The 25,743-nt window shown below is 35.0% G+C and overlaps 8 protein-coding genes across 9 annotated transcripts; 3 read left to right on the top strand and 5 right to left on the bottom strand.

Moving 5' to 3' along the window:
- Positions 1 to 10: 10 nt before the first annotated feature.
- LOC9303784 lies at positions 11 to 2,879 on the bottom strand. The gene is made up of 7 exons (XM_021018192.1): positions 2,691 to 2,879; positions 2,337 to 2,423; positions 2,011 to 2,232; positions 1,764 to 1,922; positions 1,591 to 1,644; positions 1,345 to 1,488; positions 11 to 1,275 (listed from the first exon to the last, which is right to left on the bottom strand). The coding sequence occupies exons 1-7, from the start codon at positions 2,853 to 2,855 to the stop codon at positions 895 to 897; spliced, it is 1,212 nt and encodes a 403-aa protein (XP_020873851.1). The 5' UTR covers positions 2,856 to 2,879; the 3' UTR covers positions 11 to 894.
- A 683-nt stretch (positions 2,880 to 3,562) lies between these two features.
- Positions 3,563 to 5,909, bottom strand: LOC110226370. The gene is made up of 7 exons (XM_021017868.1): positions 5,422 to 5,909; positions 5,219 to 5,305; positions 4,901 to 5,131; positions 4,646 to 4,801; positions 4,488 to 4,538; positions 4,227 to 4,373; positions 3,563 to 4,099 (listed from the first exon to the last, which is right to left on the bottom strand). Exons 1-7 carry the CDS (start codon positions 5,575 to 5,577, stop codon positions 3,710 to 3,712), a joined length of 1,218 nt encoding a protein of 405 aa, XP_020873527.1. The 5' UTR covers positions 5,578 to 5,909; the 3' UTR covers positions 3,563 to 3,709.
- Positions 5,910 to 5,926: 17 nt separating this feature from the next.
- LOC110226371 lies at positions 5,927 to 8,129 on the bottom strand. The gene is made up of 7 exons (XM_021017874.1): positions 7,797 to 8,129; positions 7,606 to 7,692; positions 7,294 to 7,515; positions 7,045 to 7,200; positions 6,873 to 6,923; positions 6,606 to 6,752; positions 5,927 to 6,437 (listed from the first exon to the last, which is right to left on the bottom strand). Exons 1-7 carry the CDS (start codon positions 7,950 to 7,952, stop codon positions 6,054 to 6,056), a joined length of 1,203 nt encoding a protein of 400 aa, XP_020873533.1. The 5' UTR covers positions 7,953 to 8,129; the 3' UTR covers positions 5,927 to 6,053.
- A 1,084-nt stretch (positions 8,130 to 9,213) lies between these two features.
- On the bottom strand, positions 9,214 to 11,613 carry LOC9303783. The gene is made up of 7 exons (XM_021017865.1): positions 11,190 to 11,613; positions 10,987 to 11,073; positions 10,662 to 10,889; positions 10,407 to 10,568; positions 10,259 to 10,309; positions 10,014 to 10,160; positions 9,214 to 9,930 (listed from the first exon to the last, which is right to left on the bottom strand). Exons 1-7 carry the CDS (start codon positions 11,355 to 11,357, stop codon positions 9,550 to 9,552), a joined length of 1,224 nt encoding a protein of 407 aa, XP_020873524.1. The 5' UTR covers positions 11,358 to 11,613; the 3' UTR covers positions 9,214 to 9,549.
- A 707-nt stretch (positions 11,614 to 12,320) lies between these two features.
- On the bottom strand, positions 12,321 to 15,147 carry LOC9305854. The gene is made up of 7 exons (XM_002867664.2): positions 14,286 to 15,147; positions 14,101 to 14,187; positions 13,796 to 14,023; positions 13,546 to 13,695; positions 13,412 to 13,465; positions 12,841 to 12,987; positions 12,321 to 12,747 (listed from the first exon to the last, which is right to left on the bottom strand). The coding sequence occupies exons 1-7, from the start codon at positions 14,439 to 14,441 to the stop codon at positions 12,367 to 12,369; spliced, it is 1,203 nt and encodes a 400-aa protein (XP_002867710.1). The 5' UTR covers positions 14,442 to 15,147; the 3' UTR covers positions 12,321 to 12,366.
- Positions 15,148 to 15,319: 172 nt separating this feature from the next.
- LOC9303782 (probable aquaporin PIP1-5) lies at positions 15,320 to 17,028 on the top strand. Its single transcript, XM_021017999.1, has 4 exons — positions 15,320 to 15,714; positions 15,976 to 16,271; positions 16,366 to 16,506; positions 16,647 to 17,028. The coding sequence occupies exons 1-4, from the start codon at positions 15,384 to 15,386 to the stop codon at positions 16,740 to 16,742; spliced, it is 864 nt and encodes a 287-aa protein (XP_020873658.1). The 5' UTR covers positions 15,320 to 15,383; the 3' UTR covers positions 16,743 to 17,028.
- A 1,453-nt stretch (positions 17,029 to 18,481) lies between these two features.
- LOC9305852 (tetraspanin-5) lies at positions 18,482 to 19,974 on the top strand. Its single transcript, XM_002869735.2, has 3 exons — positions 18,482 to 19,116; positions 19,356 to 19,675; positions 19,811 to 19,974. Exons 1-3 carry the CDS (start codon positions 18,625 to 18,627, stop codon positions 19,842 to 19,844), a joined length of 846 nt encoding a protein of 281 aa, XP_002869781.1. The 5' UTR covers positions 18,482 to 18,624; the 3' UTR covers positions 19,845 to 19,974.
- Positions 19,975 to 21,334: 1,360 nt separating this feature from the next.
- Positions 21,335 to 25,463, top strand: LOC9305851 (short-chain dehydrogenase TIC 32, chloroplastic). Of its 2 annotated transcripts, none has more exons than XM_021017958.1 (8): positions 21,335 to 21,508; positions 23,785 to 24,016; positions 24,102 to 24,181; positions 24,298 to 24,451; positions 24,526 to 24,604; positions 24,693 to 24,780; positions 24,897 to 24,943; positions 25,120 to 25,463. In XM_021017958.1, exons 1-8 carry the CDS (start codon positions 21,403 to 21,405, stop codon positions 25,300 to 25,302), a joined length of 969 nt encoding a protein of 322 aa, XP_020873617.1. In that variant the 5' UTR covers positions 21,335 to 21,402; the 3' UTR covers positions 25,303 to 25,463. The 2 variants fall into 2 exon arrangements, with proteins under 2 accessions (XP_020873617.1, XP_020873616.1); XM_021017957.1 differs by lacking the exon at positions 21,335 to 21,508 and adding an exon at positions 22,903 to 23,140.
- Positions 25,464 to 25,743: the final 280 nt, after the last annotated feature.

The following is a 25,743-nucleotide window of genomic DNA, read 5'->3' as shown; positions in this document are numbered from 1 at the left end:
TGACCAAACAAATTAGAGAGAATTGGCTGAGAGACATTTGACCAGAGCCAAGTTTGATTTTTAGAAATCTATTTCAAAGTCAAAACAATATATATATATAGTCCACATTTTTGCCGAAATTAACCCCATGCGCTTGGCTGGATATATATGTTGGATGCATTAATGTTACATCATGCTTTTTGGGTGTCTATTGCCTCAACTCTTTGTCATCCTGCCATTTTATTAACCAATCTAAATTTTCATTGTTTCTTAACGACCCGGTGGAGTCTCTTCCACGTGATTGAACTTGTCTTTCGTAGCGATTCATGGCGATAAAATGTTCAATTGTTGTCTTTCTTTCAATTCTTTATTATGTCCGTCACATGCCCATAAATTTACTTATAATATAGACCATTTTCTACTTCCGATATCAATCTTTCAAACTAACCCTCAGATCTGTTCCCCCTCATGCATGAAGATACTTAATGCGGAGAGATCTTAAGAACATGTTAACTCGAATGTACCTTATCCTGGTCCTCCGTAGAAGATAGCTTCAGACAAAATTTGCAGTTCCTTAATCGTGTTATTAACTTGAAATATATCTAACCAGTTATTCATGTACTTAAAGTTTTTACTTAATACCAACTATTTGTCCTAATGATATAGCAGTTCCTTAATCATATAATTACATTATTTTGCAGTTAAGAAAGAGATGTTTTTTTTTTCCATGTACTTTAAGGTGAGTTTGCACTTAATCTATGCTATAACCATTCGATATTTTGTGCTGAATTGTGAACTTATGATTATTCATTAGAACGCAAGTAATGCTTAGATATATTTCAAATCTGTTGAATTTCTCCTATTAGCTTCATCTATAATTCTTAAAATCTTGTAAACTCTTCAGTCCATAGAATATTATCTCCCTATGCATCCTCCAGGACCTCCAAAGTAAACAGCTCTTAACCAAGGCTCATCATCTTCATGAACATATATGGCTTTGTAACAGTTTGGTCTGCTCTCATGTACCTTCACTGAACCAACTTCTGGATCGAAAACTGTCCCCGACCTATCGATGATTTTGATGCCGCTCACATAGGCTGCTTTTTTTAATCCCCCAATAGGCCAATGACCACTTCCCATAACAAGAGCCTTCTCTGTCACTGGGCTGTACACTTGACCTCCCCAAGATGCATAATTTGCGTTGTTAGATTCCCTCCAGGACTTCAACAATGATGCTGGCCAGTATCCGATGTTCTCATCCTTAAATGCAAACCACCAATCTCCCTTGACCCGATCCTGTTCCAAATTTGAAAGATGAATCCAAATGACTTTTAAGAGAAGTGATCAAATATGAGTAGAATTTACCTGATACAAGCTCAAACGCAATTCATACTGTGGACCATCATAGATCGAAATTGGTTGAAGAATGGCACTAATTGGTGTAGTCTTGCTAACTTGCACAAATCCAGGACATGACATGTCGTAGCAGCCGGTCTGGCTTCCGTGTATCTGTTAGCACAATAAACCAACATTTACATATAACACTTATAAGACCCTGAGAAGTTGATAAACTATTAGTGCAAGCTCTTACTGGTATAACTCAAAACTTACAGTCCATGAGGCGTATAAGCGAACATAATCACCGTAGTAGAGCGATGGATTCACCTGTTGTATATACATATTGTCAAACTTTTGTCAAATATATATTCACGCAACTAATTACAGTGGATAAGGCGTATTAGCGAACATGATCACTTTTGCTAAGGAAACATAAACTGACTTACCATCCACCCAGCTGAAATGCTGGCGAATTTTTCTTTAGGCCCTCCACCAACGCTTATGAATGCAAAACTAACTTGATCTAGCAAGATTTTTGGTTTCCATATGTTAATGTTTCCTTTTACTCCAGAAAAACTATCCGGTCCAAAGTCAGCTTTTGCAAACTAATATCCATAAAGAACAAAGAAACTCAACAAATGAAAGTAGAAAAAAAATGCTGGTTGGTACTCTCAACTTATAGAGGGTTCTTACGTAGAATTTTCCATTTGAATTAGTGTTATTTCTCTCTTTGAGAAAAGATCTCGGGCCGTTGAATCCCATGGATTTCAAACGTTTTGCATGCATAAGATCTTGCATTGTTGTCCTTTTTACAATTACTGTTCCATCTGGACAGCTTATACCTTCTTGCAGAAGATCAAATGTCCCTGAAATGTTGTTTCCAGTGATCCATTCAGGTACAGTTGTTGGCTTTAGCTGTATATACATCAATGTGTTCAAAAATTCCATCATTCTCTAAGGAGATATTCATCTTTGATTGAAAAGAAAGGAGACAGAGAGAATTTTGTATAAAACAAAACCTGAACAGAGTGATTTTTTAGTAGAGGATGATCAAATGCTAGTTGTTTGTGAATTTTGATACAATCGAATATATCACCATGTTCAGTCTGTTGATAGGGAAAAATCAAAAAAATAATTAGATATGAAACAGTAAGCATGACCAACGTAGTGTTGTCCTAGTGGAAAATCTCTAAGGTGGAGGTGCAGGGTTCGACGCCCGTTGGAAAGGATCTTATCTCCAAAGAAGATGATTTTAATCTGGTGTGGATCCTGTCTCTGGGAGACGTAGAACCTTCGGGCTTGAACTTCTAGATATAAAAAAAAAAGAAAAAAAAAAAAGTAAGCATGTAAGAAGAAAGGAAGGTTAAGCCAACCTTGAAACTCTTGATTGCAGGCTTGTTGATAGCTTTGAGTTGTCTCTCCATTTCTTTCATCTCTGCCTTTGTTTGTATTGCTCTGCGTTCTTTAGTTGCTTCAGCGGATAAAATAAGAGTGATTGTTAACAGAATCAGTAGCACATAGTGGTCGAAGGAAGCCATATTGATTCTCTAAAAGAGGCTCTTATCTTTACTCTTTCTTCTGCAAACAAAAAATGAATCAAAAGGATTGATTTTTTTTTTTTTTTTTTGACGGCACAAAAGGATTGATTTATAATGTAGAAAATAAGAATTTATTCTCAATTAATTAATGCACCTTCGAAGCATTTATTATATTTCATTAAAATAGAGGGTAATATCATTCTATGACCATTATTGAAGAGTAAATAAAGTATCTATTTGTTTGACCAAAAAAAAAAATAAGTTTCCATCTGATTGAGAAAAACATAAGTACAGTTCAAGATTCACAAATAAACAAAAATGTAAAAACAGTAAGCTGGAGCAAAAAAAACACAAATTAGAATAATTTTGCATTAACAGTAAACGATTAGTTATTTACCATTTGAAATTCAGATGATTATATTTTTATTTGACCATTTCATATTGTTATTTACAAATAATTTAGCAATGTTTTTAGCGGTTTAGAAACTAGAATCTATTACAGTCAAGTGTTATTTACATTCAAGTGTCTTTTATTTTAGTTTTGCATTGCATAATTGCATTAATGATATTCACATAATCTTGGGCTTATGTAACGGTTACACAAATGTAGAAGAAACAATTTCTGAGCATATTTTGCATATTAATACCTCAGCTAAAGCTTATTGAAGCAAACATCTTTTTGTTAAAAAACAAACTATAAACTATGATTGATCCAATTCGTCCACCAAACATTCTTGTATTTCTATTAATTATTCTTACAAATTACAACAAGATCAAAGTTTTATTTTTCAACTTAAAAAGTGAAAAAGCAGAGGATACTTAATTAACGCTGAGAGGTCTTAAGAACATGATAACTAAAATGTGCATCCTCCTGGTCCTCCATAAAAGATAGCGTCATCCCAAACTTTACCAAACAGTGGTTGGTCCTTTTTTACTTTGTAACAATTCGGAGTGCTTGAGAATGTCTTTAGAGTATCAAGTGGTGGAGTCATACCTACAGATCCAAGATCATTATATACTACAAAATCATTCATATAGGCTACTTTCGTGTAACTTCTTTTCTCTGGGAAATGTCCACTTCCCATTCTTGGGCTCTTCTCTTTCACTGGACTGTATACTTCTCCTCCCCATGATGCCAAACTTCCTCCATGGCCTAAACCAACAGCTGTGAACAATGATTTTGGCCAATATCCAACATAATTATCATTGAACGCCACCAACCACCAATTTCCTGTAATATGATCCTGCTTAAACAGACACGGTTACTTATGCATTCAAAGGACTAGAGAAACACTATGCACATTCTCATTAACAATTGGCTCATTTCATGGAACTTCTCAATATAAGCAAATTTGTGGATGTTGATGCTACCTTATACATGTTGATGCCTACTTCATATTGTTTGCCACCGTAAATGGAAACTGGTTGAAGAAGGTAGCCAAGTGGGATATCGGTGCTCACTTGTACAAAGCCAGGACATAATGTATTGTAACAACCTGTCTTCTCAAATCCATCTGCCTGTTTCGAATCAAAGGGACATATATAAATGATGGCGAGACACAACATGAAAATACCAAAGAAAAAGGTCAAATATATTATTGTAGATCTCTTATAGAGGTTTTAAGAACATACAGTCCAATATGTGTATAAGCGGCTGTGATTCTTGTTTAGCCATTGGTACACCTGAGGGATATTTGGAATGTGTGTTTTTGTTATATTTTCTATATTTTCACCATCGATGAGTGCAATTCAGAGAAAGTGAGGGAAAAGTACACAAGATTATGACTTACTATCCATCCAGCTCTAATGCCTTGAAACTGTTCATTTGATCCTGCAGCAATAGTGATACTTGCAAGACTGAATTGATTAGGTGAAACTTCCGGTTCCCAGATATTAAGGTTTCCCTTTGCTCCATAATGAAATTTTTTGTATTGAGCCACAGCAAACTATAATGCAAAGAAAATAAATAAGAAGAAAGAAGTGATTAATGCTCATTGTATATGAGAAATTTTTCTACGTGGAGGATGTTTTAGCGTGGTTCATACATGATAACCAGATAGATCAATGTTTTTTCCGTTTGAAGAAACATATCTTGAAGATTTGAACCCCATGGATTTCAAACTCCGAGCTTGTATAAGATCTTCTAGTGTGGTCCTCTTAACAATCACGGTTCCAAGTGGACAACTTATACCATCTTGTCTAAACGGGAGGGAACCACCTTTCTCAGAATTGTTGTTATTACTTATGGTCCATTTAGGTATAGTAGTAGGCCTCAACTATACACATCACATCATAATTCAATCCATTCATAAAGTAAGCTCATCTTTAAGAATTTTTAGGGAACTTCTTATATGGAATAAAACCTGAATAGAATGGTTTATGAGTAGAGAATGATCAAAGGCTAGTTGCTTGTGAATGTCGATGCAATCCAATGTATCACCATGTTTAGTCTACAGAATTGCAAAAATCAATAAACTTGATTTGTTTTCTAAAAAAATGTGATAATGGCCGCACAAGAAAAACTAACTTATATGATTATATCATATTTTTCGAAAGGCTAACTTACCCGGAAACTCTTGATTGCAGGTTTATTGATATTTTTGAGTAATCTCTCCAACTCGTTTTCCTCCTCTTCCAATTGTTTTGTTCTGTAACTCTCAGAAACTAAAATTAGAGCTATTGCTGAAAAGGTTAGCCAAAGAGACTTTTCGTAGGAATTCATGGCAACTAATAAAACTCCAAGAAACCAAGACTATATATTAACTGGCTTTCACAATAAATGAAATAAAAAAATTGAAGCACAACAACTATATATATGGTGTCAGATTACTCTTAAAGACCATAAAAATCAATAAATAACCTATATAGAATGACTGACAAGTGGCTCTCTTGCTATTAGCTTAAATGTTGATTACTTGATTCTAATAAATGTCTTTAGCAAACTTTAAATCTTTTTTTTATTTTTGTCTTCTTATGCTGAGTAAAGTGTAAAGTAAAGGTTAGGAGATATTTTCCCATAAATAATTACGAGAAAAAAAACAGTTTATAAGAAATTTACTGATATGATTATAAGTAGCTTTAACAGTATCTTCCAGCATAATTGATTGAATTCTTCCACCAAAACAACTGTATTATTTAATTTCTTTTTCAACTTAAAAACAAAATAAAAAACAAAGATCGATCTTAAGAACATGGTAACTAGAATGTACATCCTCCTGGCCCTCCAAAGAAAATAGCGTTATCCCAAAGTTCACCAATACCTGGTTTCTTTATGGCTTTGTAACAATTTGGGGTGCTTGAAAATGTTGTTAGAGAATGAAGTGGTGGACCCATCGAACCTTCCAATTTAGTATCTTCGACTACTTCAATACCACTCACATAGGCTGCTTTCTTGAAACCCTCTTCTGGGAAATGTCCACTTCCCATGCTTGGACTCTTCTCTTTCACTGGACTGTATACTTCTCCTCCCCATGATACATAACTTGCTCCATGGCTTAAACCAATATCTGTGAACAATGAATTTGGCCAGTATCCAACATAATTATCGAACGCAACCAACCACCAATTTCCTGTAATATGATCCTGCTTAAACAGACACGGTTATTTCAAATGACCCGGTTAACGCAACCAACCACCAATTTCATACATTCAAATGACCCGAGAAGCCTCAACTGTTGGTGGATTAGGCTCATTTCTAGGAACTTCTCAAAGTAGCAATTAAAATTTTGGTAGTTGATGGCTTGATGCTACCTTATATATGTTGATGTTTATTTCATATTGTTCGCCATTGTAAGTAGAAACTGGTTGAAGAAGTAAGCCAAGTGGGATATCAGTGTTCACTTGTATAAAGCCAGGACATAATGTATTGTAGCAACCTGTCTTCTTAAATCCATCCGTCTATATGAATCAAATAATATAACATATATAAATGAGGAGTTCCACAACACGAGAATGCGAAAGAAAAATCACGATGGCCTGACGTTATATTAAAGCTCTTTAGAGATTTGGAGAACTTACAGTCCAGTAGGTATATAAGCGAGTGTGATTCCGGTTCAGCCATTGATACACCTGAGGATATTTTTGAGTGATGGTTTGGTAACATATTTAACTTTTCACCATTGATATAAAAATTAGTGTAAGCTGATACAAGTTAGAGAAAGCAAGGGAAAACACAAAGATCATGACTTACTATCCATCCAGCTCTAATCCCTTGAAACTGCTCATTTAAGCCTCTAGAGATAAGCATACTTGCAAGACTGAATTGATTAGGTGAAACTTCTGGTTCCCAAAGATTAAGGTTTCCCTTTGCTCCATAATGAGAATTTTTGTACTGAGCAACAGCAAACTAGAATACATGAAAAAAAAGATGTGATTAATGCTCACTGTAGATGGAAATTCAAATTTCTCTACTTGACGGATGTATTAGCGAGATTAATACATGAAAACCAGTCAGATCAATGTTCTTGCTCTTCGAAGAAACATATCTTGAATAGTTTAACCCCATGGTTTTCAAACGCTGATCTTGTATAAGATCGTCCGGTGTGGTCCTCTTAACAATCACGGTCCCAAGTGGACAACTTATGCCATCTTGTCGAAGCGGTACGGAACGAGAATCATTATTATTATGTATGGTCCATTTAGGTATAGTTGTAGGCCTCAACTGCACATCATATTTCAAGCCACTTACAAATAAGCTCCTCTTTTAAAAAAATTACTCGAAGTAGGGAACTTCTATAATATAGACATAAACCTGAATAGAATGGTTTTTGAGCTGAGGATGATCAAATGCTAGCTGCTTTTGAATGTCAATGCAATCCAATATATCACCATGTTCAGTCTACAATATCGCAAAAAGCAATAAACTAAAGAATGTGATTCTGGCCGCATAGAAAACCATAATTTACGGAATATGATATCCGATTTTTCAAAAGGCTAACTTACCTGAAAACTCTTTATTGGAGGTTTATTGATATAGTTGAGTAACCTCACCAACTCGTTTTCATTATCTTCTAGTAATATTGGTCTGTGACTCTCTACAACTAGAATGAGAGATAGCGCTGAAAAAGTAAGCAGAAGAAGCTTATCAGAAGAAATCATGGCAATTGATATAACTATAAATATTTAAAGGCTCTCTTTATTATGATTGTCAGAAGTTTAATGAAACAACAAGTATATATATAAAGGTGTCACATTACTCTGAGTCTGAGGCCATTAATTAATATCAGAAAACAATCTATATACCATCACTGAGTGGCAAGTGGCCCTCTCTTTCTATCCCCCTTATGTGGATTCTAAATTTCTAATAAGAGTCTTTAGCCAACTTTAATATACATAAATGACTTTTTCTTCTTCTTATCATCTTGTCTTATATAATTAAAGTGTCTCCAAGAAAGGATTAGACATATAAAACAAAGACAAATTATCAAGAACAAGAATTAAAGTCATCATGATTTACCTTTTTCTAATGTCAGAAAATAAAAACTTGTCAGATCTCAAAAATTTGTAGTCTTCGTTTACTTTTTTCTATGCAAAACACGAAAGTGGTATTTTTTCTAAAACAAATTTAGCCCAAATCCAAGATATAAGTCCAACCTTGAGCATAATCGCAATGTATTGAATATTTCTGGAGAACAAATCAAATTTAGAGGTCCATAACATTGTCAGCCCTCAGAACACACAAATGTTCGGACTGAATCCAAAACTTATGGCCTAACTTCTTGTAAAAAATATTGGTTAAAAAACCCCCAAAGTTATAGATCGATTCATATGTATATGAATGAAACTGAAGCAGCTGAAGCACTAATGACTACGAAGAATCGGGAGAAAAAAAACTGGAAGCAATATCCATGTTTACATTGCATCATTTGGTATCAGAGCGACGCTTAGTTATTATACATCATGCGTTGCTCTGATACCAATTGATGTGATGGAAACCTAGTGATGGAACTGTAGAACCCTAATTAGTGTAACGCTCTGTATATATAGTGGTAGAGAAGATTGAGGAAACCCTAACCCTAGAAAGAGCAACGTTTTTACTGCTGCATATTTTTTTTTTCCTTTTTTTAAAACTCTTATATGTTTTTTACCGTATCTATGTAAAAGCTACTCCCTCCGTATTTTAATAAGTGTCGTTTTAGGATTTTCTTTTTTTAAAAATTATATGTCGTTTTCAAATTTCTATGCAAAATTTTTTACTTTTTAATGTTTTATGATATCATAAAACATTAAAAAGTAATAAATTTTGTATAGAAATTTGAAAACGACATCCAATTCAAAAAAATAAAAATTCTAAAACGACACTTATTAAAATACGGAGAGAGTATTATATAAAATTTAACAATTAACTAGGAGAGAAAAACAGTTTGGAAGAAATTTATTGATTTGCTTAGAACTTCTAGTCAATAGCAATTATACTTTATGTCCTACTTATATAGCAGTTCCTTGATCTTATAATTACATGATTTTGTAGACAAGAAATGTACGATTTTCTCTCTGTACTTTTAGGTGAATTTTTTTGCACTCAGTCCAATGCTCAATAAACATATACTAAAAGTTCTGAAATTGTGAAACTTGATTTTGATTATTGATGAAAGCATATAAGTAATGCTTGGATATGTTAGAAATCTGTATAATTTCTCCTATTAGCTTCATCTATAATTTTTAAAATCTTGTAAACTCTTCAGTTCATAGAATATTATTTCCCTATGCATCCTCCAGGACCTCCATAGTAAACAGCTCTTATCCAAGGTTCATCATCATCATGAACATACTTGGCTTTATAACAATTTGGAGTGCTCTCATGTGTCTTTATAGTGTAGATTTGTGGAATCAAAGCTTCTCCCTTACCATTGAGGATATGGATATTGTTTACAAAGGCTGCTTTTCCGAAGCCTTCCTTAGGAAAATGCCCACTGCCCATAATTGGACTCTTTTCAGTCGTTGGACTGTACACTTGACCTCCCCAAGATGCAAGATCTGCTCCTTTAACTAAGCCTGAGGCTATGAACAATGACTGTGGCCAATACCCAACATTCACTCCTCCAAATATAAGCCACCAGTCTCCCGTGACACGATCCTGTTCCCGATATTATAAGACGAAATATCCAAGTGATCACTTAAAAAATTAATTAGATCACTAGAGACTCTGGAGGTAATTACCTGATGCAAGCTTAAGTCCATTTCTTTTTGTGTACCATTATAAATTGAAACTGGCTGAAGAAGGACACCAAGTGGTATTCTCTTGCTGACTTGCACGAATCCAGGACATCTTATGTCGTAGCAGCCTGTCTTATTATATCCATCTGCCTGTTTGAGTCAATTTACCATACATATCTCACTAAGATCATGTGAAGTTAGAAAAATATTATTAGCGTAAACTTGCAACGGGGTTACTCAAAACTTACAGTCCAGTAGGTGTATAAGTGAATGTGATCCTTGTACAACAATGAATTCACCTGTAGTATATATGTTTCCAAACTTTTTCTTCTCAAACTTTACCTTCATGTGATTAGAAAAAAAAAAAATAACGAAAGAAGTAGAAACTAGACTTACCATCCATCCAACGGAAATGCTGGAGAGCTCTTCGATTATTGGACCGCCTGCAATCGCCATGGTTGCAAGACTAACTTGATCATGTGACACTTGTGGATCCCAGAGGTTAATGTTTCCTTGGACTCCAGCAATGTTGTCATATTCATAGTCGGCCGTTGCAAACTAAATATATATCCATAGAGAACAGAGAAATTAAGAAAATGGAAACAGAGAAATGGTGTTTTACTGTTTTATGTTGAAAGTAAGGATTGGTACATGATGTCCAGTCAAATCAATGTTGTTTCCGTCTCTAAGGACATGTCTAGGGATATTAAATCCAATGGATTTCAAATGTTGTGAGTATATAAGATCTTGGATTGTAGTCCTTTTAACAATTACTGTTCCATGTGGACAACTTATTCCCTTTAGCTGAAGCTCCAAAGGACCAATTTTTTGTGAATTGTTGTGGCATGTGATCCATTTAGGTACACTTGTTGGCTTTAGCTGCATATACGTCAATGCGTTCTTTTAGGTATAAATAATTCATCCTTGATACAAGAAACGAGAGAGGAAGAGAGAAGAACTCTATAAAACTCAAAACCTGAATAGAGTGGTTTCTCAGCAGATGATGATCAAAGGCTAGTTGCTTGTGAATGTCGATACAATCGAATATTTCACCTTGTTCAGTCTGTTCAACAAGGAAAATTGAAAATGCTGTCTATAAGTTATTTTACTACTCATAAACTCATGTCATGTTTCTTCAGCGTAACGGAAGCATGTTTGAAGAAGGACGGCTAAGCGAACCTTAAAACTCTTGATTGGAGGTTTGTTGATAGCTTTAAGTTGCCTCTCCATTTCGTTCTTCTCTTCTTCCGATGGTATCGCTCGGCTTAGATGAGCTGCTTTCACCCCTAAAACAAGAGCAATTGTTAACAGAATCACTAACACAAGGTGGTTATTGGAGGAATCCATTGTGTAAACAATGATTGTCCAACAGTCAGAGGCTCTTATCTTTCTTATGTAAATAAACAATGAATCAAAAGAATTAAGTTATAATGAATGAACAACTTACAATCAAAATGGTGAGAAGAACTTATAGACAAGTGGCCTATACTTTTCCATGGAATCAAATTAATAAAGAGTGAATAAATAGATGAAATGTATATTGTTATCTTGGGCTTAAATAATTAACGGTTACAGAAAATTTTGAGGAAAAGATCTGAGATTTAACTCTGCATATTAGTACTGAGATAGTGAGATATAAACGTGTCTCCCTCTGCAGACAGCAAACAGAAAAGTGGTAAAGAAAAGTATAAAGTAAAAAACCATAATCTCTTTACACAATTGATTGTATATGTCTCTATTAATCCAAAACTAATAAACACACAAAAACAAAACTTCTCAGATCTACAAGACACAAAAGTGCTATTTTGTGAAAAAGAAAGTTACAGCGTAGGTCTAAGATATATGTAAGATCGATCCAATAACGAAACTCTGCTCCAAGAAACAAAGGGAGAAACTTACCTTCCTCCTTAGAAATCTCATGTTTTAGTTAACTCGTGTCGTCTTCTTAAATACAATCGAGACTTGAGACATAGAATTGAAGCGTTAACAACAAGGTAAAAAAAGAAACACGGAATCAGGCAATATCGATGTTTCCATTGCATCAACTGGTATCAGAGCCGCGCAAATTTTTCATAGGCGTGGCTCTGACACCAATCGACGTGATGGAAACCGAGCGATGGAACTATTGAGAAATCGTACAAGCTCTAATTTGTTGATAGCTCTCTCTATATATATATATATATATATTGGTAGTGGAGATTAAGCAAAACCCTAGCTAACCCTAACAAGGGCAGCCTTCAAAAAAAAAAAAAAAAAAAAAAAAAAAAAAAAAAAAACTGAACTTAAAATCAAATAAAAATTAGGAATAAATTAATGAAATCTGAAAAAAATGTTTAATCGGTTTAAGTTAAGTTAACTAAAATGTGCATCCTCCAGGTCCTCCAAATAAGATAGCTCTTGACCAATATTCACCAACACCTAATATTTTCTTGACGTTATAACAGTTTGGACTGTCTGCGACTGTCTTTAAAGCTGAAGCTAACGGACTCGAAACTTCTTTTGTTATATCAGTGATTATTTTAAAACCATTCACATAGGCTGCTTTCTTGTAACCCTCTTGTGGGAAATGTCCACTTCCCATGCTTGGACTCTTCTCTTTCACTGAACTGTAAACTTCTCCTCCCCAAAACACCGCACTCGCTCCATCAGCTAAACCTTGAGGTTTGAACAATGATTTTGGCCAATATCCAATTGGCTCGTTATTTAGCACAAACCACCAGTCTCCTGTAACATGATCCTGCTTAAATCAAAAGCAATAGCTGATAACATAACCCTCTAACTCTTCGATATAAGTTTGAAGAAAGCTAGTGTTGTGTATATTTATATATACCTGATATATGCTGACTTCTAGTTGATATTGTTGACCATCATAAATGGAAACTGGTTGGACAAGCATTCCAATTGCATACTTGGTGCTCACGTGTACAAACCCAGGACATAGTGTATTGTAGCAATGAGTCTTATTATTTCCATCCGCCTATTTGAATCAAAGATTTAAATGTTTTTGATTATTTGCTAAACCATAGTTTTTTTTTTTTTTTTAAACGCAAACTTTCCTTTACGTGAGAAAGAAAAAACGATTCATTTTGTCTTTTCTAAAGGTAAAACATAAAACATTTTCATTTTTGTTGTTTGTTAACGAGCACACATAATGTTTTCCTCATTCCTCTGCTAAAAGATTGAATCGAACTCTTGCAATCAAATATCTACAAAGGTGGCATGGTCACTTGAGCTAGAGGATCCAAGCCATTTTGCAAAATACAAATATAAACAACACAAAAATGAAATGTTTTTTTTGTGTGTGTGTATACCGTTTACGTTTATAATAACTTTACGGGTTCTTTTTAGAAAGCAAATGTAAATTACAAAGTCAAGACTTTAAGAAGTTATGAAAAACTTACAGTCCAGTAAGTGAATAAGCGACTTTGATTATTGTGATATAGCCCTGGATACACCTAAAAAGATATTTTGAAATGTTGGTTCCAGATTTTTATTTTAGAAAATAAGTTAAAAAAAGGGGTCTAGCTTGACTCACAATCCATCCAGCAGAAATGCTTTGAAACCCTTCGTTGCCTGAGACAGTCATAGCCGCAAGACTAAACTGATCAGGTGAGACATTTGGGTTCCATACGTTAATGTTTCCTTTTGCTCCATAGTGGTAATCTTTGTAACTAATTGTGGCAAACTAAAATCCAAAGAGAAAATGAATAGATAATCAAAAAACATTATAACCATTGTGCAAGGGGATCTCAATTCAACTACGTGTAATAAGAAATGCTTCTTACATGATGACCCGTTAAATCAATTTTCTTGTCCTTTGAAGAAATTTGTCCTGGATAGTTGAATCCTAAGGATTTCAAACGTTGAGCTTGTATAAGATCTTCAAGTATAATCCTTTTTACAATGACTGTCCCAACTGGACAACTTATGCCATCTTGTCGAAATGGCAATGAACTAGATTTATGAGAAGTGTTGTTATCTTTGGTCCATTTAGGTATAATTGTGGGCTTCAACTGCATATATATTTCAATCCCTCAAAAATTAATAAGAAATTTTTGAAGAGATTTATTCGTGTTTTTAAGGGTAAAACCTTAATAGAATGGTTCTTGAGTAAAGGATGATCAAAAGCTAACTGTTTTTGAATGTCGATGCAATCCAATATATAACCAGGTTCAGTCTGTTGAAATGAAAAGTAACTTGACATCATAAACTTCAATATTCAACAATATTTTAAAAAAACTATCGAAAATTTAAGAAAAGAAAGGCTAAATTTACTTGGAAACTTTTGAGGGCAGGTTTATTGAGATAGTTGAGTAACTTCTCCATCTCTTCTTCCTCCTCATCCGAAGGAACTGATTTGTGACTCTCCCCAACTAAAATGAGAGCCATTGTTGATAAAGTTAGCAAAATAAGTTTATTGGAATACCTCATGATGAATCAAGGATCTTAATCTATATTTTTCAAAAGCAGAATGAAGTAGAGCAACTATATTTATTGTGTCACAATAAATCTGAGACCATTTATAACCTACAAAGAACCTAACTCAGTAACTGACAAATGTCTCTCCCTCTATCTCTATTGCCCATATGTGGATGCTAAAGTGAGATTTTATTTTAATAAACTTTAAGAAACTTTTTGTTTTTAGTTTTATAAAGGGTATTCCAATTAATTGTATAAGCAAAAGAAAAGCTTGTTTATGGGTCAAAGCCCAAATGCCCAATATAAAAACCAAAACAGTAGTGACACAAATGAACCATGAATTGATATATAAACAGTAGATAAGGATAAACATTTTCGATGTGAAGTGTATAAAATATATTCTCTTTATAATATCTTTCACATAATTTGATAGAAACATTATGTTGGAATTGTCCACATCAATTGAGCTGTAGTATATTCTGTTTTAGCAAATTATATATAGGAGTTGCTTAATCTTATGTCCATCTTCTTCTATACATCGTTTTCGCGCCTAGTTGTCCAGTCTATTTCAACTACCGACCTCTAATAATTCTTATTTCAAAACATTTTTTAACCTCAATTATTATGCTCAAATACTAAATTTAACCGTTAAGAAACATTATACTAATTTAAAGTCTTACATGAAAAATGTAGGTAGACAGAGTGAGTTATTTTAGTCTAAATTCACCATTTTATTTACTAATTAACTATATTTATTTATAGTTACTTGTTTTTTATCCCCATGAATAATATAAGATTTTTGAAATTAGCAAATGAAAAAATTATTCAAATTTAATAACTATTTTTGCCTAAACGGACTAAACGTACCAAACAATAAAACCACCAACAAACACATCAGTCCCCAAATTTACAGAGAGAAAAAAGCTCAAGTTGGTGATAGAGTGAGAGAGAAACATGGAGGGCAAAGAAGAAGACGTGAATGTCGGAGCCAACAAGTTCCCGGAGAGGCAGCCGATTGGTACGGCGGCGCAGACGGAGAGCAAGGACTATAAGGAACCACCTCCGGCGCCGTTTTTCGAACCCGGCGAGCTCAAATCTTGGTCTTTTTACAGAGCAGGCATAGCTGAGTTCATAGCCACTTTCCTTTTCCTCTACGTCACCGTTTTGACAGTCATGGGCGTTAAGAGAGCTCCTAATATGTGTGCCTCTGTTGGAATCCAAGGCATCGCTTGGGCTTTTGGCGGCATGATCTTTGCTCTTGTTTATTGTACTGCTGGAATCTCAGGTTCAGGATCTGTTCTTGTTCTGAAAGTTTTCGAATTTAGCTTGAAGGAATCTGGAATTAGGGCTAATTGGTTGTTAGGAATTTGGTAACTTCTTGGAGAAAGTTTGATACTTTGAGTAATTTCCCACTCAAAGATTGAAACTTTTGAGTAATTTTCTTCTTAAAGTTTGAAACTTTGAGTAATTTCCCATTTTGTTTCTTCTGTGGGAAGAACATAATCTGATTCTGATTTCTTTGGCGAATTGGTTTGGTGATGAGCAGGAGGACATATTAATCCGGCGGTGACTTTTGGTTTGTTCTTGGCGAGGAAGCTGTCTTTAACCAGAGCTCTGTTCTACATAGTAATGCAGTGCCTTGGAGCTATTTGTGGTGCTGGTGTGGTTAAAGGGTTTCAACCAGGGCTTTACCAGACGAATGGCGGTGGAGCTAATGTGGTGGCTCATGGTTACACAAAGGGGTCAGGTCTTGGTGCAGAGATTGTTGGAACTTTTGTTCTGGTTTACACTGTCTTCTCAGCTACTGATGCTAAGAGAAGTGCCAGAGACTCTCATGTCCCTGTATGTTGCTAATTCACTAGTATCCTTGAATTGGGTTGAGTTCATGTTATTGGCATTGAACTCATGTGTTTTTTGGTTATCGAAAATTTTGCAGATTTTGGCTCCGCTTCCAATTGGGTTTGCTGTCTTCTTGGTGCACCTGGCTACCATCCCAATCACTGGAACCGGCATTAACCCGGCCAGGAGTCTCGGAGCTGCCATCATCTACAACAAGGGTCATGCTTGGGATGACCACGTAAGTCCCTCTTTAATCACATCAACGGTTGTGCTAAGTGTGATACGAATGAATTGCATCAAACATCTAAATAGTAACTTAAAAATTTGCTAAATTCTACTCTTTTATCTCTTGTTTTATTCTGTTTTCTGTGTCTGCAGTGGATCTTCTGGGTCGGTCCATTCATCGGTGCTGCGCTTGCTGCTCTCTACCATCAGATAGTCATCAGAGCTATTCCTTTCAAGTCCAAGACATAAAGCTTCCTACATATTCTCTGATCATCATCAAGCTAAGAATATATCAATCTTTCATTCTATGTGCACTCCTCTGGTTTCCTATGTCTCTTGTGTGATGATCTCTATATCTACCACTGGGGCTTGGTCTTGTAACATTGTATAAGTGTAATTTATTATGTACCAGTGGCATTGTATCTTGTTACATTGTATTGTATATGTGTAATTAATTATGTCAATGGAAGAATACATTGTGTACATGTGTAAGCTCAGAATCTTGTTTGTATATCACTGGGACGTAATTGAACTAGACTAAGTGGCGGTGCTAACATTGTCAATAAGTGTTTCCAATATCAAACATTAGCGACAAAATTGTAAAATGTGTAGAATTTGATAGAACAACATCTGATATTTCTTGATTGATTCGAAACCAAACTGAATTGATCTGACGCCCTCATCGCAAGTATTCTTCCTCTTCTTCTTCTTCTTCTTCTTCTTCTTCTTCTTCTTCTTCTTCTTCTTCTTCTTCTTCTTCTTTAAGAGTCTTTCTTTTTCCACTTTGTATGACATGCTTATGTTTGAATTTCCAACTTCTTAATGACAGTTTCAGTTCAAGATTTTCTTGGGTGATATTCAGTTCTTGGTTTTGGTTCTGTCTGTGAACTAGTTCAATATGGATGATGGCCATGAAATGCATGGTTCTATTCCACATGGTGGGGTTCCAGTATCGTAATTAAAGAACCCGATTTAGTAACAACATCTTGCACATGTTTGATGCAGGAACATGTATTGTGGTAGGCTAAACTGTGCAACAAACAGAGTAAAGAGAATGATGAGGCAAGAAAGTGTAAGAGTTCAGCTAGAGCTAGCTTGATCTTAATTAAGAGAATAAGCAATTTCCCTTTGTTCATATATTACTCGGGTTGTTTACATTTATCAAACAAATATCAGAGTATTGTTTATTTTGTAAAAACCCTGAGACTAATGGAAATTAACATTGGTGATCTAGTGGATCATGAAAAAAGGTTGATTGTGACAAGAAAAAGGATGTTGATTAGCATCGAATATCTTGCAATACAAAAACAAATCAATAGTAGATCCTAAACATCTTCAAGATGATGATGATCTAATTGTAAATGTTTTGCTGGAGTTTTATCTTAAATAATCAAAGTCTTTCAATTATTGTAGGTGTGTATATACTCAACATAAGATTAATCCATAAACAAAAAGTAATATAAAGGTACTGTTGCGGGAAAAGGTTACTTAATGGTTAAGAAGTTTGGCTTATGATCATCCCACTTTGTGAAGTATGGCATTGGACTTTCTTTTTACCGATATTAGAGCCAAATGAAAGAGTTTTCTTAATCGCCAAGTTCCAACCAAAAAACATAAAGCCCACATTTACGAAAAAGACTTGTATACCAACATTTTGAATTGATATGATACAAAGCTTCAAATATCCAAATCGAGGAAATCATTTAAAACGAACAATACATAGTTTTTAAATATAAATTGCGAAAAAAGGTAAAGCCACTCATCAAAATTCAAAAGTGATCATGAGATTAAAGCAAGTGAAGACGCATACATTATCACATAAAAAGTAGCAAACACACTAAGAAATTAGATAAAAAGATAACAGAATAATTCCATAAACTTTTTTCTTTTGTTTTGTCTAGATTTTGTTTTTTGAATTTCAGTCACTCATACGTGTGAATGTATATCAACAACATAGTTTTAAATGTATAAAAACTCTCAGCTACTACTATAAAGTAGCTGAAGGATATGTGATTAAGATATATATATAGAGAGAGAGACAAGCCAGCAAGAAGTTTTAGTACACACACACACAAAAGATTCAAAGAATCATCAAGTAACAAAAAAATAAAGTAAAAGAGAGAGAAGGAAAATGAACAGAATGAGCAATACAGTGATAGGGTTCTTGAATATCCTAACACTAATTTCCTCCATAGTGTTATTAGGATCAGCTCTATGGATGGGTAAGAGCAAGACAACATGCGAGCATTTTCTTCAGAAGCCACTTTTGATCTTAGGCCTAGCTATCTTGATCTTGTCAATAGCTGGTCTAGTCGGTGCATGTTGTGACGTGGCTTGGGTCTTGTGGGTGTACCTCTTCTTCATGGTCTTCATCATAGTCGCGCTCATGGGTTTGACCTTGTTTGGCTTCATAGTGACTAGCCATGGTGGTGGTGTGGGTGTGGATGGTAGGGTTTATAAAGAGTTTAAGCTTGAAGCATATCACCCTTGGCTTAAGACAAGAGTGATAGATACTAATAATTGGGTTACTATAAAGACTTGTCTATTGGGCTCTGTCACTTGTTCCAAGCTCGCTCTTTGGACTCCTCTTGATTATCTCCAAAAGGACTTATCTCCTCTTCAGGTACTCGTTATAATCATTCCAATTTTTTCATAATCAGTACAATTAGTCAACTAGCTAGAATCATTTAGAGATTTAATCTTCTTTAAAAAAATAGTTTAAATTATAGTACAAATACAAAGATTATAATTAATCTCTACATGTTCTACTCTTTTGAATTCTAGAGTAACAAAAAAATTAGCTAGTGCTAAACATGTTAATATGAATTCAGAGTTATTCAAATTTTCAATATTTGGAAACAGTCGGGATGCTGCAAACCACCGACGTCATGCGTTTACAACACGGACACGGTGATACAACAAGACCCTGATTGTTACCGGTGGAGCAACGCTGCGACAGTGCTTTGCTACGATTGTGACTCGTGTAGAGCTGGCGTTTTAGAGACCGTGCGTCGCGATTGGCACAAACTATCTCTAGTTAACGTCGTCGTTGTTCTTTTCCTCATCGCAGTTTACTGCGTTGGCTGTTGCGCGTTTAAAAACGCCAAACGCCCTCAACATTACGGCTTTCCTTACGGACGTTACGGCATGTCCAAATCTCGACCCGGATGGGAACAGTCCTGGTGAGATTTAATTGTTTATTTAGAATCACAGAAAAATAATGGTCTTCATTTCTATATTAGTAAATGTTTATATATGATTGATGATTTTCTTTTCTAATACTAACATTTTTTTTCCTTTTTTCGCGGAATGTATAGGTCGAGATGGTGGCATGGGAGAGATCGGTATTAGTGAAAAATATTTATGTAATGTTTTCTGAATTTTGCGGTTTAGCTTCTTGGCCTCTAATTTATAATTTATAATTTTGTACAGAACCTAAATTTATGATAATGAAATGTCTACCTTTTTGGTTGTTGTTAAACAGAGTCAGATTAACTAAGATATGATATTGTAACAATACTCCAACGAGCTAGTAAGAGTACTTTACAGTGGCGAAGCCAAAAAATCAATTCATCGGGGTCAATATTTTTTTTTCTAAAAAATACATAAAAGATAGCTTCATAAGTCGATATACTAAAAGATGTGAAATATGTTTTCTTGTCTCCACCATCACACGATCGAAGATTGATTATAAAAACACAAAGAAGAAAAAAGAAGAAGGTAAAACGTTTTTAGGTCAGCTCAAAATAAATGTTAAAATATTATATTAATTTATATTAATGGGTTTAATTGTAGTATATTTACTTACAATAAATTTTATTAGGCTAAATATTATCTATAAGTACAATGTAATCATTGGGTTTGTAGCATAATTTTTTTTATAGGGGTCAATATTTTTATTGGATTGGGGTCAATAATTTATTTTATATAAAAATTTAACTATTTTTTAAAATTTCACCGGGGTCAATTGACCTCTATGAGTCTACACTCTCTCCGCCCCAAGTACTGTAGGATATCGGATTTTCGGAACACAAAATTTAGTCATTACATGATAATTTTTTTTGGGATAGTGTGACTTACGATCCCAAAATCTGACTTAAGAAATTGAAAACAAGAGCTAAATGTTTAATGTGTATGGAACATAATTTAACTTGTATAAACACACAAAAAAAAAAAAAGCTTTGTATAAACACTGCAACTGTACAATATATCGATCATCATGAGGGCATAGTCAAATGGGTTCTCTTTGGGCCAGACATGAATCATTGAGGAGGCCCATCAAGGTGTAAAACTAGGGGTAACGAGGCCTTGCCTTGAAGATAAATCATAAGTGTTTCTCCCACATCGGAAACATGAGGATGGGACAGGTCTATGGAGTAGTTTAAATAAAGAAGATGGTCGAGCCTTGTAAAGTACTTACCTGGACGGGGTCAACTCGTGATCAAGAAGACGAGTGGCCTAGGCTAGTGACTTCCATTGCACATAACGGAAGGGTGCTTAGCCTAAGGTCTTCCCATGTGGAAGAGCCTGCGTCATTATTTGTGGCAGCGGGGGCCTGCGTTCGCGCGGCCCCTTCCATCTTGCTAGTTCAATTTCTTCAGCTCTCTGTTAATCCTGATAAATGCTCGCGCAGGTCTTATTCACCACGTCTTTCTCTAATTACTGACGTTATTGTTGGAGCTATTTTATTGAAGGTTGTTAGAAATGGTATCTTTTGACTTTGGAGATGCAATCTTCGACTCCAATCTCCACCACGTGAGATATGAGGATTCTCTTTTCTCAACTTCTTCTCCAATTAAAGTAATCACATTTTTCTGTCACATATGAACAAAAACGTTACTAAAAAATCAGTATTTTAGCGAAATCACTCGACCACTCAAGAAGAAAATCCCTAACTAATCTCAGAAAAATGTGGTTTTCTGGATCGAAAGGAGCATCTGGATTCTCGTCTCGGTCCACTGCAGAGGAAGTCACACATGGTGTTGATGGGACTGGCCTCACTGCCATAGTCACAGGTGTTTCTTTTTATCAAAACTTTCATGCTCTTCTGCGACTTGGGTTTGTCTAAAGTTGTAGACTTTTCTATAATTTCGAATTGATATCATCTCTAGGCTAACGATTTTTGACTTTTTATTGTTTAGACAATTGGAAAATTTGAGGTTTTTATGATCAGGGTCTGTTTTTGCTTTGGTCAACCCTAATAAATATATAGAGGTCATCACTGTTTGTTGTTCGAAAGTTTGTCTTTTTTTGTCAATAAGTAACAACAATCTTTTGCTCACAAGAATTTGGATTGAAACTCTCTGTCTGGTGAATTTTAAAGTAAAACATGTTTGGGACCATTTGCATGTAAGGGAAAATAACTTAAGAATCTGCAAACAACATGTACTAGTAGAAACTTACATACATATATACTGGTCTCTGTTTAAGTTTTATTTGTGTTATAATCACACTCTATACAAAGTGGACAAAAAGTTTTGCTTGTAGAAATCTTTTCAATATTTTGATCATATTCAAAAGGGCATGAATCAAGAACAATGGAAATTCTTCAAGTGATAGAACCCTGTTAGGTGACTTATAGGCTTAAATAAGAGTTAATGTTAAAGACACTAAGAGTTGCACTTACAGATTTAAGTCTAGTATTGATTGAGCCGATTTTTGCCCTGGATACTTGGTTAGATTGAGTATGTAGTTTACTTTGCACATGTTCTGTATCAGCCTATCAGGGTTTGCAAAGGCTAGGAACTAGCTTAATCTAGTCTTAGTTGATACAACTTAAAAAGTGAGCTAGCCTTAATTTGGGTTTGTTCCGTTATTCGGTTTATAATGTGAGTATTCGACTTTGTAGGGGGCGGCAACAACTTGCTATGTGGCATTGAATCCACAGGTTGCAGGAGTTACAGGAGAATACTTCTTAGATAGCAACATTGCTAAACCATTACCACTTGTCAAAGACACAGAATTGGCCAAGAAGGTTTGGGATTTTAGCACTAAGCTTACCGATTCGCAATCAAGAGAAAGTAGTTCTTGAAAATAGCTAGATGTTCAGTGAACCTTTACTTTAATGGTTTTCACGTTTCGATGTCTCTATTGTGACAATACTTATTTCATTCTTTATCAAAAGGAAATAAAATGTACAACAAATCTGAATCATTTCCATTTCAATTCTGCAAAATGGTGGTTTAGTTCTCAACCTTCACCAATTAACAGAAGAAAAAGAAGCCACGAGGAGACAATATTGTCAATGCATCATTATTAAAGTAATTCATAGTCAGGAATGATAACTCAATGATGATATTTTAGTTTAAATTCACTTTCTTAATGGTTTCTTTAGGAAGATTAACATAATTAATTAATCTTTGTGATTGGACATTGGAGTGTTATAGATAGGCTCTGTATTTCGTCATTTTCTCAACTTCTTCTTTTTTCAACTAAAGTAATCACGTCACATATTGAACAAACAACTCTCATAGTTTGTGTCAAATTCTTCTTTCCTCTCATCTTCTCCAATTCTTCTCAAAAGAAAAAAAAAAACAGAAAGATGTGGTTCTTTGGATCGAAAGGAGCATCTGGGTTCTCGTCTCGTTCAACTGCAGAGGAAGTCACACATGGTGTTGATGGGACTGGCCTCACTGCCATAATCACAGGTGTTTCTTCTATCAATACTTTTTTCCCCTTTTGGGACTTGGGTTTTGTCTAAATTTTTAATCTTTTCTATAACTTCCAGATTTTGGTTCCTATCTGGTTCTGTCTTTGAATTGATTTCATATGTAGTCTAGATTTTTGACTTTTATTGTTTAGACAATTGGAATTTAAGGTTTTTATGATCAGGGTCTGTTTTTGATTTGGTCAACTCTAATAAATATGGAGGTTTTCACTGTTTGTTGTTCTAAAGTTGTCTTTTTTTCAATAAGTAAACAATCTTTTGCTCACCAACATGTTTGGGACCATTTGCATGTAAGGGAAAGTAACAATTTGACCTGCAAAAAGGGTTAGGTGACTTATAGGCTTAAGCAAGAGGCCAGAGTTGAACATACATATTTGAGTCTAGCATCGATTTGGCCGAATTTTGTCCTGGATGTGAAGTGATGCTTCCTTATTTGGTTAGATTGAGTATGTAGTTTATCAACTATTGGTGTTTTAATAGAGGTTTGCACATGTTCTGTGTCAGCCTATCAGGGTTTGAAAAGGTTTGGTTGATACAACTTTACAAAGTGGTCTAGCCTGCATCGAGTTTTGTGGACAAGTTTTGTTCCTAAAGTTTCTTGCCTTTTTGTTCATATTTTTTTAGGAGCATCAAGTGGTATAGGAGTGGAGACAGCGCGTGTTCTTTCACTGCGTGGTGTGCATGTGGTTATGGCGGTGAGGAACACTGGCTCTGGTGCTAAAGTTAAGGAAGATATTGTCAAGCAAGTCCCTGGAGCTAAACTCGATGTCATGGAGTTAGATCTTAGCTCAATGGAATCTGTCAGGAAATTTGCATCTGAGTACAAATCTGCTGGTCTTCCACTCAACCTCTTGATGTAAGCTATTGAAAATATTGTGGTTCATATATAGCGGTCTCGATTTATTGATGGTTAATGTATTGAATTGTCTCAATTTTGTAAGCAACAATGCCGGGATTATGGCATGTCCTTTTATGCTCTCTAAGGACAACATCGAGCTGCAATTCGCAACCAATCATTTAGGTGAGTAAGATAAGTAAACCAACAGTATGGCTTTGTTCTAAAGTTATATACTTTAGTTAACATCATCATTAGTTTTTAATCAGTGACATGGATTTTGTGATCCAATTTTATTTCAGGTCATTTTCTGTTGACCAAACTTCTGCTAGATACAATGAAGAACACATCGCGTGAAAGCAAACGAGAAGGAAGGATTGTTAACCTATCATCAGAAGCTCATTGGTTCTCGTACCCAGAAGGAGTCCGCTTTGATAAAATCAATGACAAGTCAAGGTACTAATGGTGATCCACATAGTAATTCTTCTATCAAAATCTAACATTCTTCCTTGGATTGGTCTTCATTGCAGTTACAGTAGTATGCGAGCTTATGGACAATCTAAACTCTGCAATGTGTTGCACGCCAACGAGCTTGCAAAGCAACTGAAGGTAACTACAAAAAACAACGAGATCTATCAAATCAAGAATCTAGGCTTTTCATTTTTATCTTGATTCGAATCTGGTATGAATAAAACAGGAAGATGGAGTCAATATAACAGCAAATTCGGTTCATCCAGGAGCCATTATGACTAACCTCGGGCGCTACTTCAACCCCTATTTGGCTGGTAACGTCTTTTCTCTGATTCCACTATCATCACTCCATGCTTCATAAGGTTACACACAAATAAACAAACGCATACATATACTTCTTCTGATCTTCTCTGTCACCGGCTTGATGCAGGAGCTGTTGGTGCAGTCGCTAAATATATCCTCAAGTCTGTTCCACAGGTATGCTTCTAATTTTGAAGCCTCACACTGATAACCAATCACTTACAAACCGGTCACAAGGTTTCTCAGGTTTTAGTAGGAGAGAATTGATTCTGGTTAATGATACACTGTCTAGCTTTAGTGATTGATTTGGTGCCGGTTATCTGGTTTATAATGACGAATATTCGACTATGTAGGGGGCGGCAACAACTTGCTATGTGGCATTGAATCCTCAAGTTGCAGGAGTTACAGGAGAATACTTCGCAGATAGCAACATTGCTAAACCATTACCACTTGTCAAAGATATAGAATTGGCCAAGAAGGTTTGGGATTTCAGCACTAAGCTTACCGATTCGCAATCAGGAGAAAGTAGTTCTTGAAAGTAAATAGATGTTCAGTGAACCTTTCCTAATGGTTTTCACGTTTCAATGTCTCTAACTCTCTACTGTGACAATACTTATTTCAGCCTTTATCAAAGGAAATAAAATGTATAACAAAACTGAATCATTTCAATTCTGCAATAAGGTGGTTTACTTCTGTTTCTGACCGGTTTAGTTCTCAACCACAACTTTAGAATTCAAACAGAAGAAGAAGCCACGAGGAGACAATACTGTCAATGCATTATTAAAGTGATAGTCGTCAGAAATGAAAAATCAATGATGATAGTTTTTTAGTTTAAGTTCAATTTCTTAATGGTTTCTTTAGGAAAAGAATTAGTTAATCTTTGTGATTGAAGTTTGGAGCATAACGTGCAAATTGTCCATGTGGAGTCTTAATAGATAGGCTCTGTATTTAATTCATTTCACACCCTCTATATATAA

The sequence above is a fragment of the Arabidopsis lyrata genome, assembly GCF_000004255.2.
Source record: "Arabidopsis lyrata subsp. lyrata unplaced genomic scaffold ARALYscaffold_7, whole genome shotgun sequence".
In the NCBI taxonomy this organism is placed as follows: domain Eukaryota; kingdom Viridiplantae; phylum Streptophyta; class Magnoliopsida; order Brassicales; family Brassicaceae; genus Arabidopsis; species Arabidopsis lyrata.
Note: the sequence above shows the minus strand (reverse complement) of the source record. Positions and strands in the feature narration are given on the sequence as shown.

Bases quoted from the DNA above. Each gene is read 5' to 3' on its own strand.
- LOC9305851 (XM_021017958.1), top strand. From the start codon at position 21,403: ATGTGGTTTTCTGGATCGAAAGGAGCATCTGGATTCTCGTCTCGGTCC. The intron at 24,017-24,101 runs GTAAGCTATTGA...CAATTTTGTAAG, and splicing joins CTTCCACTCAACCTCTTGAT to CAACAATGCCGGGATTATGG. The intron at 24,182-24,297 runs GTGAGTAAGATA...ATTTTATTTCAG, and splicing joins ATTCGCAACCAATCATTTAG to GTCATTTTCTGTTGACCAAA.
- LOC9303784 (XM_021018192.1), bottom strand. From the start codon at position 2,855: ATGGCTTCCTTCGACCACTATGTGCTACTGATTCTGTTAACAATCACT. The intron at 2,233-2,336 runs GTTTTGTTTTAT...ATGTATATACAG, and splicing joins TAAAAAATCACTCTGTTCAG to CTAAAGCCAACAACTGTACC. The intron at 1,276-1,344 runs GTAAATTCTACT...AATTTGGAACAG, and splicing joins TGCGTTTGAGCTTGTATCAG to GATCGGGTCAAGGGAGATTG.
- LOC9303783 (XM_021017865.1), bottom strand. From the start codon at position 11,357: ATGGATTCCTCCAATAACCACCTTGTGTTAGTGATTCTGTTAACAATT. The intron at 11,074-11,189 runs GTTCGCTTAGCC...CTTGTTGAACAG, and splicing joins CTCCAATCAAGAGTTTTAAG to ACTGAACAAGGTGAAATATT. The intron at 10,310-10,406 runs GTAAGTCTAGTT...TATATACTACAG, and splicing joins GCATTTCCGTTGGATGGATG to GTGAATTCATTGTTGTACAA.
- LOC9305854 (XM_002867664.2), bottom strand. From the start codon at position 14,441: ATGAGGTATTCCAATAAACTTATTTTGCTAACTTTATCAACAATGGCT. The intron at 14,188-14,285 runs GTAAATTTAGCC...TCATTTCAACAG, and splicing joins CTGCCCTCAAAAGTTTCCAA to ACTGAACCTGGTTATATATT. The intron at 14,024-14,100 runs GTTTTACCCTTA...ATATATATGCAG, and splicing joins TCAAGAACCATTCTATTAAG to TTGAAGCCCACAATTATACC.
- LOC110226370 (XM_021017868.1), bottom strand. From the start codon at position 5,577: ATGAATTCCTACGAAAAGTCTCTTTGGCTAACCTTTTCAGCAATAGCT. The intron at 5,306-5,421 runs GTAAGTTAGCCT...GCAATTCTGTAG, and splicing joins CTGCAATCAAGAGTTTCCGG to ACTAAACATGGTGATACATT. The intron at 5,132-5,218 runs GTTTTATTCCAT...TGATGTGTATAG, and splicing joins TCATAAACCATTCTATTCAG to TTGAGGCCTACTACTATACC.
- LOC110226371 (XM_021017874.1), bottom strand. From the start codon at position 7,952: ATGATTTCTTCTGATAAGCTTCTTCTGCTTACTTTTTCAGCGCTATCT. The intron at 7,516-7,605 runs GTTTATGTCTAT...TATGATGTGCAG, and splicing joins TCAAAAACCATTCTATTCAG to TTGAGGCCTACAACTATACC. The intron at 6,438-6,605 runs GTAGCATCAAGC...CTGTTTAAGCAG, and splicing joins TAAACATCAACATATATAAG to GATCATATTACAGGAAATTG.
- LOC9303782 (XM_021017999.1), top strand. From the start codon at position 15,384: ATGGAGGGCAAAGAAGAAGACGTGAATGTCGGAGCCAACAAGTTCCCG. The intron at 16,272-16,365 runs GTATGTTGCTAA...AAAATTTTGCAG, and splicing joins CCAGAGACTCTCATGTCCCT to ATTTTGGCTCCGCTTCCAAT. The intron at 16,507-16,646 runs GTAAGTCCCTCT...CTGTGTCTGCAG, and splicing joins GTCATGCTTGGGATGACCAC to TGGATCTTCTGGGTCGGTCC.
- LOC9305852 (XM_002869735.2), top strand. From the start codon at position 18,625: ATGAACAGAATGAGCAATACAGTGATAGGGTTCTTGAATATCCTAACA. The intron at 19,117-19,355 runs GTACTCGTTATA...ATTTGGAAACAG, and splicing joins AGGACTTATCTCCTCTTCAG to TCGGGATGCTGCAAACCACC. The intron at 19,676-19,810 runs GTGAGATTTAAT...CGGAATGTATAG, and splicing joins CCCGGATGGGAACAGTCCTG to GTCGAGATGGTGGCATGGGA.